The sequence below is a fragment of the Chamaea fasciata genome, unplaced genomic scaffold (assembly GCF_029207755.1).
Source record: "Chamaea fasciata isolate MVZ Bird 193981 ecotype frontalis unplaced genomic scaffold, bChaFas1.0.hap1 SCAF_3, whole genome shotgun sequence".
NCBI lineage: Eukaryota > Metazoa > Chordata > Aves > Passeriformes > Sylviidae > Chamaea > Chamaea fasciata.
The window spans coordinates 65,618,299-65,631,187 of NW_027094088.1; the positions used below are offsets into that span (position 1 = coordinate 65,618,299).

The window sequence follows — 12,889 nt, forward strand, 5'->3', positions numbered from 1 at the left end:
CCTGGTTCATAAATATGGAACCTGATGCAAAAGCCCATTGAAGTCCCTAGGACATATGCCTCAGAACCATGAATATTAACTTATCCAAATAATTTCTATACAAGGATTTAAAAACATATAAGGGTTTGAGAGATAAGCAGTTTTTTGGTAGTTTGGGGTTGGGATTTTTGAACCAGAATCTGATATAAAGCACACTGTGACAGGGGGAGTCTTTTATATTCTTTGGACCAGACTCTTAAAACATTGTCACAGCAGTATCACTATTACCATATTACATGATTACTTCTTTGCACACGGCACTCAGTTGGAAGAAATTCAAAACAAGCCCAAATTTATACCAAAATATTTGCCACATGTTTCAGATAAGGTATCAGAAACTTTGAACACAACATAAGAGATTTAATGTCCAGCATTTCCTTTTAAACTCATTTATGTTTCTCCCTCCCTCTCCACTCCCACACCCCTGCACCCTTACATTTTATGTGACAGCACTGCTTTAGTGCCTTCAATAAAATAGCTTTGTCCAGTGAGGCAAATACAAGCACCTCATGAGGTGTGACCAACTTTTGTGTGTAGCCTTTGTCCTTTGCTGCTCTTTACAGATGACACAGGAGCCCTTGTTGGCGCTGCAGCTTGATTGACTCAAAGCTGGGAGTGAGTGAGCAAAACAGACATATGGCATTTGTTATCTTTTTGGTTCCCTGCTTTGTGGTCGGCACAGACCTCGTTTTCTCCTGCCAGGATCCTGACGACTTCGTGGGTGCCAGTTCTCCAGGGGACATCATTATTGGAGGCTTGTTTGCAGTCCACAGTGAAATGCTGCATCCAGATGAAGAGCCCATCAAGCCAATAATTCAGAATTGTGCTGGGTGAGTAATGCTGGAAAATTACACATATAGCAACGAAGAGACCACTGACACTGGGCATGTGACTCTAATATTAAGGTCAACAAATTCTGGTTCTCTTGTTTTGCTCAGTCTTTAAAATTTCCTTGGGCATCACATAAATTTAACATAAATGAATACAGGATGACAAAGTATGCCCAAGCTACAATAAAAAATACTGCAGCTTACTGAGGAAGGGAGTGAGCATTTGATCTCTTTCAATCTTCACAGATAATCAAATAGCCTTGGATGTTCATGTTATCATCTGATTTCCGTGGAAATGCTAATTTGCTTGCTTTAGGTCTGAAGGACTCAGCTGGCCATCTATTCAATATTTGTTATGAAGCTGAACCTACATGTTTTGAACATAGGCAGACTATTCCATTTTACCCAATCCCATAGTAAAGTATGCCTCCCATGTCTTGGGCAGCTCAGTTAGAATCTATGATAGTACCTTGATGGTGACACTGTAGTTATTTTTTAAATTACCATGATTATTACATATAATTGTGGCTTTATGTTATAGGATAGCCTACATATAAACACCTTGTCATGCATGCATTCTGTACATCAGAATATTTATTCTCTTGGCTCCAAATCCTACTGTGCTTGAAACATACATTTTTCTGGAATGCATAAAAAGGAAACCTGGTGAAGAATTTTATTTTAAGTACATAATAAATCTTTTCTAAGACCAGGAATTCCAAACATGCATTTTTAAAAATTGAAATGGAGGTGCAAATCCACAAATTGTATTTGACTTTTACAACTTAATCCCATGTCTGAATCTAATACTCGGCTAGGCATGCAGGTATCCAACTGGATTTAAGTCAAAATGTTGTTTAAGTTGATAATTTTGTCCATCTTCCATTATTTTCCTATGGAGGCATAAATTATCTCAAGTCCATCTGAAATTTAATTTAGATAACAAGATTTGTAATCTTTAGAGAAGCTGGCCTGAGAGGAAGGTTGGTTGTATTGTAGACATTTTGCGCTAGCTCAGTTCTGATTAATCACCTGTTATAACATCTGCTGGAGATGAAGGGAAGTATCTGGACTAACTTTGTCAGGACTGAAGAGTATTTTAGAAACACCAGTGCAACCACTAGAGACCCTGACCTCTGAAATATTTTCTTCTTTTCTGAAATATTTACTAAATACTTTTTTTTGCTTCATGCTTTTGGTGAAAATAAATACATTTTTAAAAAAACTTACTGGGCAGGTAAACTGGAATATCTTTACTGACTCTGACAGATGCTTCCTGAAGATATCACTTGGAAATTTTCATGTATCATGAAAATTAAACTTTTATTACTTTTTTCTTTTCCAGAAAAACACTTTTATTCAGATATATTCTAAGTTTTGTTTTTATTTTACTTAGTGTCCCATTAAATGAGAAAAAATATGTGTGGTTTTTATTCTTTTGTACACTAAACCCAAGCAAATCACACAAAACTTACTACACATCAGTTCTTCCCAGCAGTTGTAAAATTCTAAGGGATATGCTCAAAACAGACTTTGCTTCACCCTTGCTTCCAACAAAGTTTTTCTAAAAAATGTCGCCTATGTTCTCTGACAGCTTTGAAATTCAAGTTTTTCTTCAGACACTTGCAATGATACATGCTATTGAAACCATCAACAACTCAACGCTATTATCTGGAGTTACTCTGGGCTATGAAATCTACGACACATGTGCAGAAGTTACAAAAGCCATGGCATCTGCTCTGAGATTTCTGTCTAAATTCAATTCTTCTGAGAATGCTGTGGAGTTCAAGTGTAACTACTCAGACTACATCCCGAGAGTCAAGGCAGTCACTGGAGCCAGCTACTCGGAGGTGTCGATGGCAGTATCAAGGCTGTTGGCTTTGCAATTAATCCCACAGGTAGGTTTGGGGCAATTATTTTATTTTGGACAGAGGTTCAGTTTTACCATTCTAAGAATAAAGGCTCTGATCACAGGAATTGCAAAAGCCACATATTTATTACAAGGCAGGATTTGGTTTATCCTAAAGACATCAGGACGGGTGGGCTTCAGCTCCAAGGGGAGACCTTGATTCACTTGCCCAAACAAAGGCAGGAAGGGATTTTTTTCTTATACCCAAGGCACGTTTATCCAAGTGTTTTTTTCAGGGTCATGCTGGGTCCTTGTCAGCCTTGCAGTGCCTTTAGTCAGTCCTGGTTACTCCAGTGTATCTTGGATGACACTCAAGGACTTCGTTCAGGCAGCAAATTTACAGCTGCCATGTCCAGTTTGCCTGGTGGTGAATGTGACAACCTCAAGCTAAAAAAAACCCAAAAAACCCCAGATCAAATCTGACCAGAAATTCAGGAATTCTCTCCAGCCCGAGAGAAATTAAATGTTGGAGTCAGTTAAAACCATGGACAGGGAAGTGAGGAAGATTGAGTACTCCTGGTACTCTTCAAATGATAGTAGAAGTGAAAGAATACAACAATTTAGATCCACACTAGTCCTTCCCAAAATATCATTTTCTGTTTCTGACCTCTCCAGGATTAGTATAATCCCACGTTTGTGCTTAGACCCTTGCTTACCTTCCTACTGTCGCCTTTGTAAAAGAACTGGGGCCAAGGCTAGGACTAACAAGGAAGAAGCAGATCCACTTCCACATTATCCTGTCTTGCACTTTGGTTTTGGCAATAGATATAAATTAACCAAATGAGTGGAAAAAACATAAAATCTGAACTAAAGATAATCTCTAACTGAATCTTCTCCTCTGCAATGGTAGGAAGTAATTCTGACCTCCAACGCCACCACAGGAACTGTAGTAAGGATGAAAACTAAAATGCCACACTTGAACATAATCAAAAGGCAAGTGACTAAAAATATCTGCAATAGGGCATAGATGGAAAATGGGACCCAGATTTTTCTTATCAATAGCATCTGCAGTGTTCTGACACAGTAAGATTTTATCTATACTTGTATCCCCTCCAGATAGGTGACTCTCATTTTGGAAAGCTTAAATTTATTTTTCAAGAACTGTCAAGCAATATAGTGGGAAGAAATTCCAACAAAAAGATAAGAAAGGGTTAAAACTGGAGACATTTAAATAGCAATGTTCTTTTTATATTTTTCTATCTACAATCACAAGAAAAACACAATAAATGTTTTGTATGAAAGAATTATAGCATTTTGTATTATTGGTTACTGTTTGTTTGTCTGTGAGGTTCTTCCAACAGATTTAATGATCCTTTAAAAATATAATAATTAAATATTGACAAGAAAAAAAAGATGTGTGAACCATACTAATGCACTCAGTGATAGGAAAATACAAAATAGAAAACTACGAGCAATATGAATAGAAACCAAAAAAATAGCCGAATTTTAAATATTTTTTGAAGAGCATGTTGAGAGTATCTGAACAGAGTAAGCCAAAATCTTTATACCATCATTACTGTCATATCCATTTTGGAAGATTTTGTTCTCAGCCTTCACTAAATTCTGTGGAAGAGAGTGAAAACAAAAAGTGCAACTGTTACTGGGCACAAGTCTGCATCCCAAGAGCAGGGAGAGAGAACCTGTCCCCTTTGGCTGCAACTTGTTGATGCTCACTCTCAGGAGGAGGGAGCCCAGGTCAGGTGGGAAGAAACAACAATCATGGCAGCTTTGGATCTCTTGGCATCCTTTGGAGACGACCACATCCATAACCGAATTGTTCGCTCTTCCTAGGTCAGTCCTGCATCATCAGCTGAAATCCTCAGTGACAAAATCAGGTTTCCTTCTTTCTTCAGGACTATCCCCAGTGACTTTCACCAGACAAGAGCAATGACTCACTTGATCTATGAATCTGGGTGGAACTGGATCGGAGTGATAGCCACTGATGATGACAATGGGCGGTTTGCTCTGGAGAGCTTTGGGGTCCAGGCCATGGTGAACAACGTTTGCATAGCTTTTAAAGAGATGCTGCCAGCCTATCTCTCTGACAGCACCTTTCACACCAAAGTTGATCAAGCAATTGAGAAGATTGTCAAGGAAACAGGAGTAAATGTTATTGTTGTCTTCATGAGACAGTTCCATGTGCTCAAACTATTCAAGAAGGCAATTGAGAGGAATGTTAATAAAATCTGGATTGCAAGTGATAATTGGTCAGCTGCAGTCAAGATCAGTACAATTCCCAATATCAGACAGCTGGGAACAGTTGTGGGATTTGGATTTAAAAGTGGAGACATCTCCTCATTCCAAGAGTTTTTGAGAAACCTTCATGAAAAGCCCACTGAAAACAACAAGTTTTTACGTGAATATATTATGCTTTTGTCAGTCTGTGCACACCTGGAATATCATGATTTTCAAACGTGCATTGCAAACCAGTCCCAGGACGATCTATTGGAAAATGATGGCAGTAAACCTCATTTCTGGAGAGATGATTTTTTAAATGCTAACGTTGAACCAGGATTTATCCACAGAACTATGCTTGCAGTCTATGCTATAGCTCACGCCATTAAAAGGCAATGCAAAGACAGAGACTGCAAGGATCCATCTGCCTTCACTCCCTGGGAGGTATGATGCTAATTCTATCAGGTCTCATTCTCTCTGCCTAACTTTCATCACATTTTTGCTCCCATATTCCTGGAGATAAAAACTTGGTCCTTTTACTAAATGACTTTTTATCACCCATTAGACTACTAGTGGTTGTTCCCATTGCTGCAAACCACTGTGATACACACTGTGAGTGCTCTTGAGAGATGGGGATACTGCAGGATAGGAGCAATGGCCAAAGAGCTTCAGTTTTCCTCTCTCTCTTTCTCTCACCATTGTATCTGTTTTGTCTTAATTCAAGTATTTTCCTCTACAGTGAATCTCTACTTGAAACTGAAAATGCAATACATTATACCTCTGTCAGATCTTGACTTTATATATAAAGACATAATCTTTAGGATGGGCGAGGTACTTGTTATCACACTATTGGGTGGGAAAAAAAGAGGAAAAATCAGTCAAGTAAACCTGACCTGACCTTTTACCCAAGAACCTGCTCAGCACTATTCACTTTTACACACTTTTACTCAGAGGATTAAACAAATGTTAATTTAAAAGTCAAACAACCTTTGAAGCACTCTGATTTGCTACTCTGATTTGCTCTGACCTCTTATCATAGGTCAGGGCAGGTCAAACCAAGATATGGGATTTGAAAATAAAACCAACCAATAACTCAATAACAATCAGACTCTTACATGAATTAGTAAACTCTAATGGGACAAATTCAGGACTACTTTGACGGAATGCAGGTTTATGGAGCTACATTTACATCGTAACTGAACTAAATTCCAAACCATCCAAATTAAAACTCCTTTTAAGTTGTTAAGCACTCATGAAAAGAACTGAAGGAGATAATTATTTCCCCCACGATGTTTTCATAATGTGTTTCATCTACATGAAAATTCAACCCTCTACGAAGGGAGATACATATGTACAGAAAAATCTTGGAATTCAAATGATCCTTATCATACATCTCCATATACAGGGAAACAATAGAGTGATTGTTGTTACAGACTTTGCAAAAATAATAACCAGTTACACCAAAATGTTGCTAAATATTAGCCCCTTCTGCCTGAAGCTCAAGATGTATTCAAAAAGCTCTGGTGTACTGTTAGACAAATTGAAAAAGTGGAGAAGAATTACATATCTAGTCTGAGTGTATACAGTTAAAAAAAAAATCCTATTCAGTTCCACACAACTATGCATCATCCAAATAAAATGCACCAATCAAATTGGTTAGAAACACACCAGTCCTTCATAAATTATATAAGTGCTGAAAAAATTACATTATACATGAAAATATGGCATATTATATACACCAGATGTGCTACATATATTTGACAAAGCCTATTAAGGTATTATACCTGTCAGCGCATTTGTTAAATGCTATAAATATCACAAATGGACCCATGTAAGAGCATGCTTTTCAAATGCAGTTGAACTCAGCCTTTCACCAAACACTGAATTTTTTTCTTGTCAGTTAATTACTGTTGCCAAAAAATCACTAGGCCTGCAAAATAATAAAGACTTTGTTTCAATTAAGAACCATGACAGCTAATGGGAGTACTTCTCTGATCTCCCCATGAAGTGGGAGCAGAGATATATAATGTGCCTTAACCTGTCCTATTCTAGATTCACACAGACCTTGTTTGATATGTCTGTGATGAGGAAGGCAGAAATTTTCCCCTGTTGAGAAGAATTGATTGCAATATGAAGCAGGACACTTGCCTTAACAATGCATCCTTGGTCTGGTATTTCCTGTGACCTATCAAATATGGCCCTGCTGTTTATTGCCATTGTGCCATTGATCTCCCCATGTGAGCAAATTGGCATATATTGTTCATTGATCCTTAACAGTTCTGAGTCTCACCTTGCCATACACAATTTCAGTCAGAGACACAGCTGGGAACAGTGCTAGATACTTCCAGACATGCTAGGGAAATTTACTCTAGAAGCAAATGTTGGCCAGATTGACTCTGCTGTCAGTAAAGAAACAACAGGAGCACTGCCCACTACTGTTCTTTACAAGAAGGGTAGTGCCAAAAATTCTTAGTTTTTGCATGCAAAAATATTTTCTCTCTGGACATCACAGCAAAATTTTCAAGGCTGGAAAAAACCCTATGATTATGACTTTACGAAATTATGATTCTTTTTAATAATAGACTTTTAAGGCCTACGAGGTTGTCTGTATAATGTAATTCTGCAAACAAAATTAATTTGAATTTTAATGCTTCTTTTAGTTCTAAAAGCATTTTAATTTAACTTGATATTATCATATGTATGTTAATTCAGTTTGTTACACTGAGTGTGTGTATCATGTGTATCACACATGATACTGGTGTATGTTTTCATTCCTTACACTTATGTGCAGCTCCTTGAACAACTTAAAAAAGTTACAGTCATTGATGCTGATAAGGAAGTCAAGTTTGACTCCAATGGAGATATGAGCACCAGTTATGATGTCCTTCTTTGGAAAGAAATTGATGGCCACATGGAAATCACCACTATGGCGGAATACGATGCAGAGAAAGGTGGCTTTATCTTTGAAGATGAAGAGAAAAAAAAAGATTTTATGGCTTTAAAGGTAACTTCTAATTTGTTTACATAATGTGTGAAATTTGTTTCAGATAATTTTTTTTCTCCCTGCAGCACTTGCAACTGAAGCATGTGTCAGCTAGAAATCTCTTGTTTGGTTTAATGTTCTCCTCTTAGAGCAAAGAATCCTTTCTGAGTTTATTCAACCTCTTCCATGGATCCTGAGATGCGTGTTAGTCTGTGAGCAGGCTTGGTGATACAAAATATATTTACTTCTCCAGAATGCCCCTACAAGTTTATGTCTGTCGTAAGGATGCTATTCTAGAATCATACAAAGGGATTTTAAAATAAAAAAGGACCATGTAGAAAAAAGCCCTCACTTATGTACCACCTTTTTTTTTTTACATGAAGATTCAAGTGTGTTGACTTCTTTGTTTAAAAAAAAAAAGTTTTTTCTTTGCCCCTATTAGAGCTGGGGTCAGTGACATGAGTAGGTGGTGCCACCTGGAGCCCCAGCACTGGTGTAGACAGGAGTAGTGGGTGGCCCTGGCCAGTTCCAGCTGGACACTCTGTCCTCTGTGCATGGGTGGAGGTCTGAGCTGCAAGGCATTCTCCACTAATAGGACAGGGAGAGGCTGCTTACTATGTGGGCTGAATTCTAATCTCCACATGTGAACTTAGCTGAGGACAGAAGGAAACCTCAAACCTTGTCCCTCTTTGTGGTGCAAGGAAAGGTCTCCACCTTGTAAACACCATCTTGGAAGAGAGGCGATTACAGTGTGCTTCAGGACAGATCATCTGACAAAATACTGGCTTTGGAAGGAGGGCCTGAAGTGAGGACCTCAAGAGAAGGCCCTGATCGTGCACCCAGGAGTGGAGCTTCATTATTCAGGGATGAGCTGACAAGGGTCAGGAATGTCAGAGCTGCAGTAAAGAGCACCCTCCAAAGTGCCTCCTTCAGGTCAAGATGTCCCTTCTGGGCAGCGGAGCAGGGTATCAGGATCTCATTTGTGAAGCAGTTCACTCAAATTCCCCATCAGATGCTTCTGTGTATTCTTTGAAGATGATCCTCTGTCTAAGTACAGGTTCAAAGCTGAATAAAAGAATTTGATCTAGATTTTAAAGGTACACACAAATCCAGGGATTAGCATTCAGCCCTCCCCCCCACCCCCAAAAAAATTAGGTAAATAATGCCCCATTCTATTACTCATTGACTGTGTGAAGAAAATACAAGAAGTATGGATCCTACAATGTCTCTGTTTCAACATCATTTTCAGATTTCCTTAAAATAAAAATGATACAAAAAAAAATAATTAATGTTCCCTTGTAATTAGCTGTACCTGAGATGATGATCTCTTTTTTTTTTTTCCCTCTGCACACTACAGAAGGTTCAGTCAACATGCTCCCAGCACTGCAGGCCAGGCCAGGTGAAAAAAGTTACAGAAAGTCCACACACATGCTGCTATGAGTGTGTTTACTGCCCAGAAAACCATTACAGCAACCAAACAGGTAAAAAAATAGTATCCAAATAAAAGTTTGCAAACATTAATGCAATGGTTTTGCTTGGATATAATGTGCCTTGAGAACCTTGGGTTAAATTTTGGAATTGGATTTAAATATTTGTTTATGTTTCCTGTAAAACTTGGTATAAATGCATCTTAAAAAGCCAAATTTAAAGTAATTAGATTGTTCAGCTGACTAGCATTACCTTTTGCTAGGATGGAAATTCTGGCTGGTTTATCAGTGAAATTTACTCTGATTGAATAGAGACTTTCCTCCTTGTCTTTCCATCATACATTCAGTCCAGTAAGGAGCAATTTCTTGACTTTGAGGTTGGTGAGGCACTGGAATAGGTTTTCCAGAGAAGTTGTTGTGGTTGCCCCATTCTTAGAAGTGTTCAAGGCCAGCCTGGAAGGTGCTCTGAGCAACGTGGTGTAGTGAAAGGTGTCCTTGCCCCTGGTGCAGGAATTGGAACTAGATGGTCTTTGAAAGTCCCTTCCAACCCAAACCATCCTACAAGCCTATGAATCTTTGAAGTTCAAGGGTTATGTATTTTGCTTAGCAGCACATTTTGTGCCTTACCACAGGGTACTGTGTAATTTGATACAACTGTACAGCAATATTTTCTAGTATCAAATCTGATTTACCAATGGTTTAAGCAAAATCTTTTAAAGGGGAAACTAAATATGAGGAAGAGAGATGGAATTAAGAAAATTAAGGTAGCATGTACTTTTAATATCCTGAGAGCAGAAGAAAAGTAAATTTCATCTTCTTATTCAATTAATTGTGAAATTTCTACATATCAGAGAATAGGAATTGCAAAACAAAAGTACGTTTCAAATAATCTAAAGCAATGTTTGTTCTTGCTGTTGTATTTTTAAAACTATCTGTAAATAGAATATTAGGATGTTTTCTTGTTAAAATAGAGAAATTAAAGAAAAATAGTTCAAATTTTTGCAAGAGAATTGATTACTCTAGAGTCATTGTTCAGATTTCAACTAAGTTTGGCTGTCCAGGGCTCTGGCCACATTTCACTGGTCTGGCAAGACAGTTTTAGAGCCCCGGTCGTTTTCTCACCTTGCCCCTGGCTGCAGGCAAGGCTTGCTCCCAGCTGGCAGGGAGCTCCTGCCATTTGTCCTTAGCTCGTTGTGCCACTGCCACCGCAACCACCGCAGCCCTGCAGCTCCTCCCCCTGGACAGCCACAGCCGGTGTCAGGAGCAGTCAGACCCATCTTTTTTTCCCTTTAAAATCCTCTCCCACGGTGCTCATGGATCTCGACTCCCTACAATCCGCTTTGCAGTTCATTAACTTTGGGGTTCTAAGAGATCTTCCTTTTTTGCTGCTTCCAGATATGGATTACTGCCACCGATGCAACAACAAAACCTACTGGGCTCCCATCAACAGCACCACGTGCTACAGAAAGACGATCTATTTCCTTGCCTGGACTGACTGGTTTGCTATCTTCCTCCTCTTCCTCTCTGCTTTTGGGGTTGTGTTGGTTTTATCCATTTGTGTAATATTTACCAAAAACTTGGACACACCAGTCGTAAAGGCATCTGGTGGTCTAACTGTCTGCTATATTATCCTCTTCAGCCACTTCTTAATTTTTTTAAGCACTATCTTCTTCATAGATGTACCCACAGAATTCAAATGTAAAACTAGGCAAGCACTCTTTGGCATAAGTTTTACACTCTGCATTTCATGTATTTTAATAAAGTCATTAAAAATTTTACTAGCTTTCAGCTTTGATCCCAAGCTTCAGACTTTCCTGAAATGCATGTATAAACCTATTCCCACTGTGGTCACCTGCACTGGAATTCAAGTTATCATTTGCACTTCTTGGCTAATATTTAGGACACCTTTTGTAAATCAAAACTTCTCAATCCCAAGAGCAATAATTCTGGAATGCAATGAGGGGTCTATTGTAGCTTTTGGGATTATGTTGGGCTACATCTCTGCCCTAGCATTTATTTGCTTCATATTTGCCTTTAAGGGTAGGAAGTTGCCAGAGAATTACAATGAAGCTAAATTCATCACTTTTGGCATGCTAATTTACTTTATAGCATGGATTGTATTTATCCCTGTCTACGCAACTACATTCGGCAAATACTTGCCAGCAGTGGAAATTATTGTTGTTTTAATATCTAATTATGGCATCCTCTGCTGCACTTTTCTTCCAAAATGCTATATCATCATTTACAAGCAAGAAACAAACACAAAATCTGCCTTTCTCAAAATGGTTTACACTTATTCCTCCAAGAGCGCAGGCAGCGTTGCTGTTAGTCAGGTTTCTTTAGATTCAAAATCTTCCAGCCTCCAAGCTACTATCACAGACTCATGTAAAACTGAGAATGACTCTGTGAATGGAAACTGCCATTTCCAAGTGCCTGGGCATCTACTAACAAGAGGCGAAGTTCTTCCTAAAAATGCTGCAAGGACTATGGTCAGGAAAAGAGTCTCCAGCATATGACTGGCCACTGTTAGAGTACCAGAAGTTAAAAAGCCATTTTAGGGAGCCATTTCTCTTTCAGATCTCTTTCCTTTTGGTATTCCCAAGGAGGGCAGGCCACGTGAAACACCTTTCCCTGTACTTAGGCATGTTATCCATTACCAGATCTGAAAGGCTTTCCTGACTCACAGAGTCCATCCCTTGCTCCTGAAAACTCCCTGATGTGCAGTCCCCTTCAGCAGCTCACTCCCCTCCTTCCCCATCCAGCCCACAAAGACCTGTGGGAACCTGTTCTGCAACTCTCTTCCTCAAGTGAGGCAGAAACATCACAAAATTATTATTTCTCACAGTCGTGTAAGCAGACCACATGAATTTCCCCACTTCTTTTGCCTCTTTGATGCTCAGTTGTTTAAGGAGCTCTTCTTCTCATCTGGCCCCATTTTACAGATCAAAGAGAACCTTGTCCCGGCCTTTGTTTGCCAAGATAAACAAGTCTGGTCCTTTAGTCTCCACTTTTAAGATAGGCTTTCCATTCTTCTGAACTTCCAAAAGTAACTCTTTTCATCTGGTATCAGTGAATCTTTTTTCCTCCCCAAAATTGTACACCTTATTCCAGATGAGTGCTGTAGTAACATTTAAGGTTCCTTATATTTACTAGCATGGTAATGAACTAGAGACAGATCTATAAAGAAATCAGAGAATTCTTCTGGGGCTCTGTAGTTATACACAGGTTCATCTGCCTTTTTTTCCCATACTCAGAAGAAACACACTGATTCACCTCATGCACCTCCTCTGATGCATGAGGAGAGTGAGTCCCAGGTGTCCTTTTATTTGGGAGTGTAAAGTCAATGTGTAATGTCAAAACTTAAAACCACTAATTGATTCTTCTCATTAGCATAAATAATGTAATGACCAGTATCAGCATGAGTGCATTATGGAAATTTTAAGGGGGCTGATATATATTTTAAAAATGTGATATTCAATAAGAACATGACAATGCATCATTATGATACACAGAAGTAGCACGAGGA

At 38.7% G+C, this 12,889-nt stretch overlaps 1 protein-coding gene across 1 annotated transcript; it reads left to right on the forward strand.

Moving 5' to 3' along the window:
• Positions 1 to 558: 558 nt before the first annotated feature.
• Positions 559 to 11,879, forward strand: GPRC6A (G protein-coupled receptor class C group 6 member A). Its single transcript, XM_066180506.1, has 6 exons — positions 559 to 869; positions 2,464 to 2,767; positions 4,570 to 5,397; positions 7,745 to 7,957; positions 9,294 to 9,417; positions 10,759 to 11,879. The coding sequence occupies exons 1-6, from the start codon at positions 676 to 678 to the stop codon at positions 11,877 to 11,879; spliced, it is 2,784 nt and encodes a 927-aa protein (XP_066036603.1). The 5' UTR covers positions 559 to 675.
• Positions 11,880 to 12,889: the final 1,010 nt, after the last annotated feature.

What these genes read in the sequence shown, in the direction of transcription:
- GPRC6A (XM_066180506.1), top strand. Translation starts at nt 676, where the DNA reads ATGGCATTTGTTATCTTTTTGGTTCCCTGCTTTGTGGTCGGCACAGAC. An exon ending in ATAATTCAGAATTGTGCTGG is followed by an intron (nt 870 to 2,463) that starts GTGAGTAATGCT and finishes GTTCTCTGACAG; the next exon opens with CTTTGAAATTCAAGTTTTTC. An exon ending in CTTTGCAATTAATCCCACAG is followed by an intron (nt 2,768 to 4,569) that starts GTAGGTTTGGGG and finishes CGCTCTTCCTAG; the next exon opens with GTCAGTCCTGCATCATCAGC.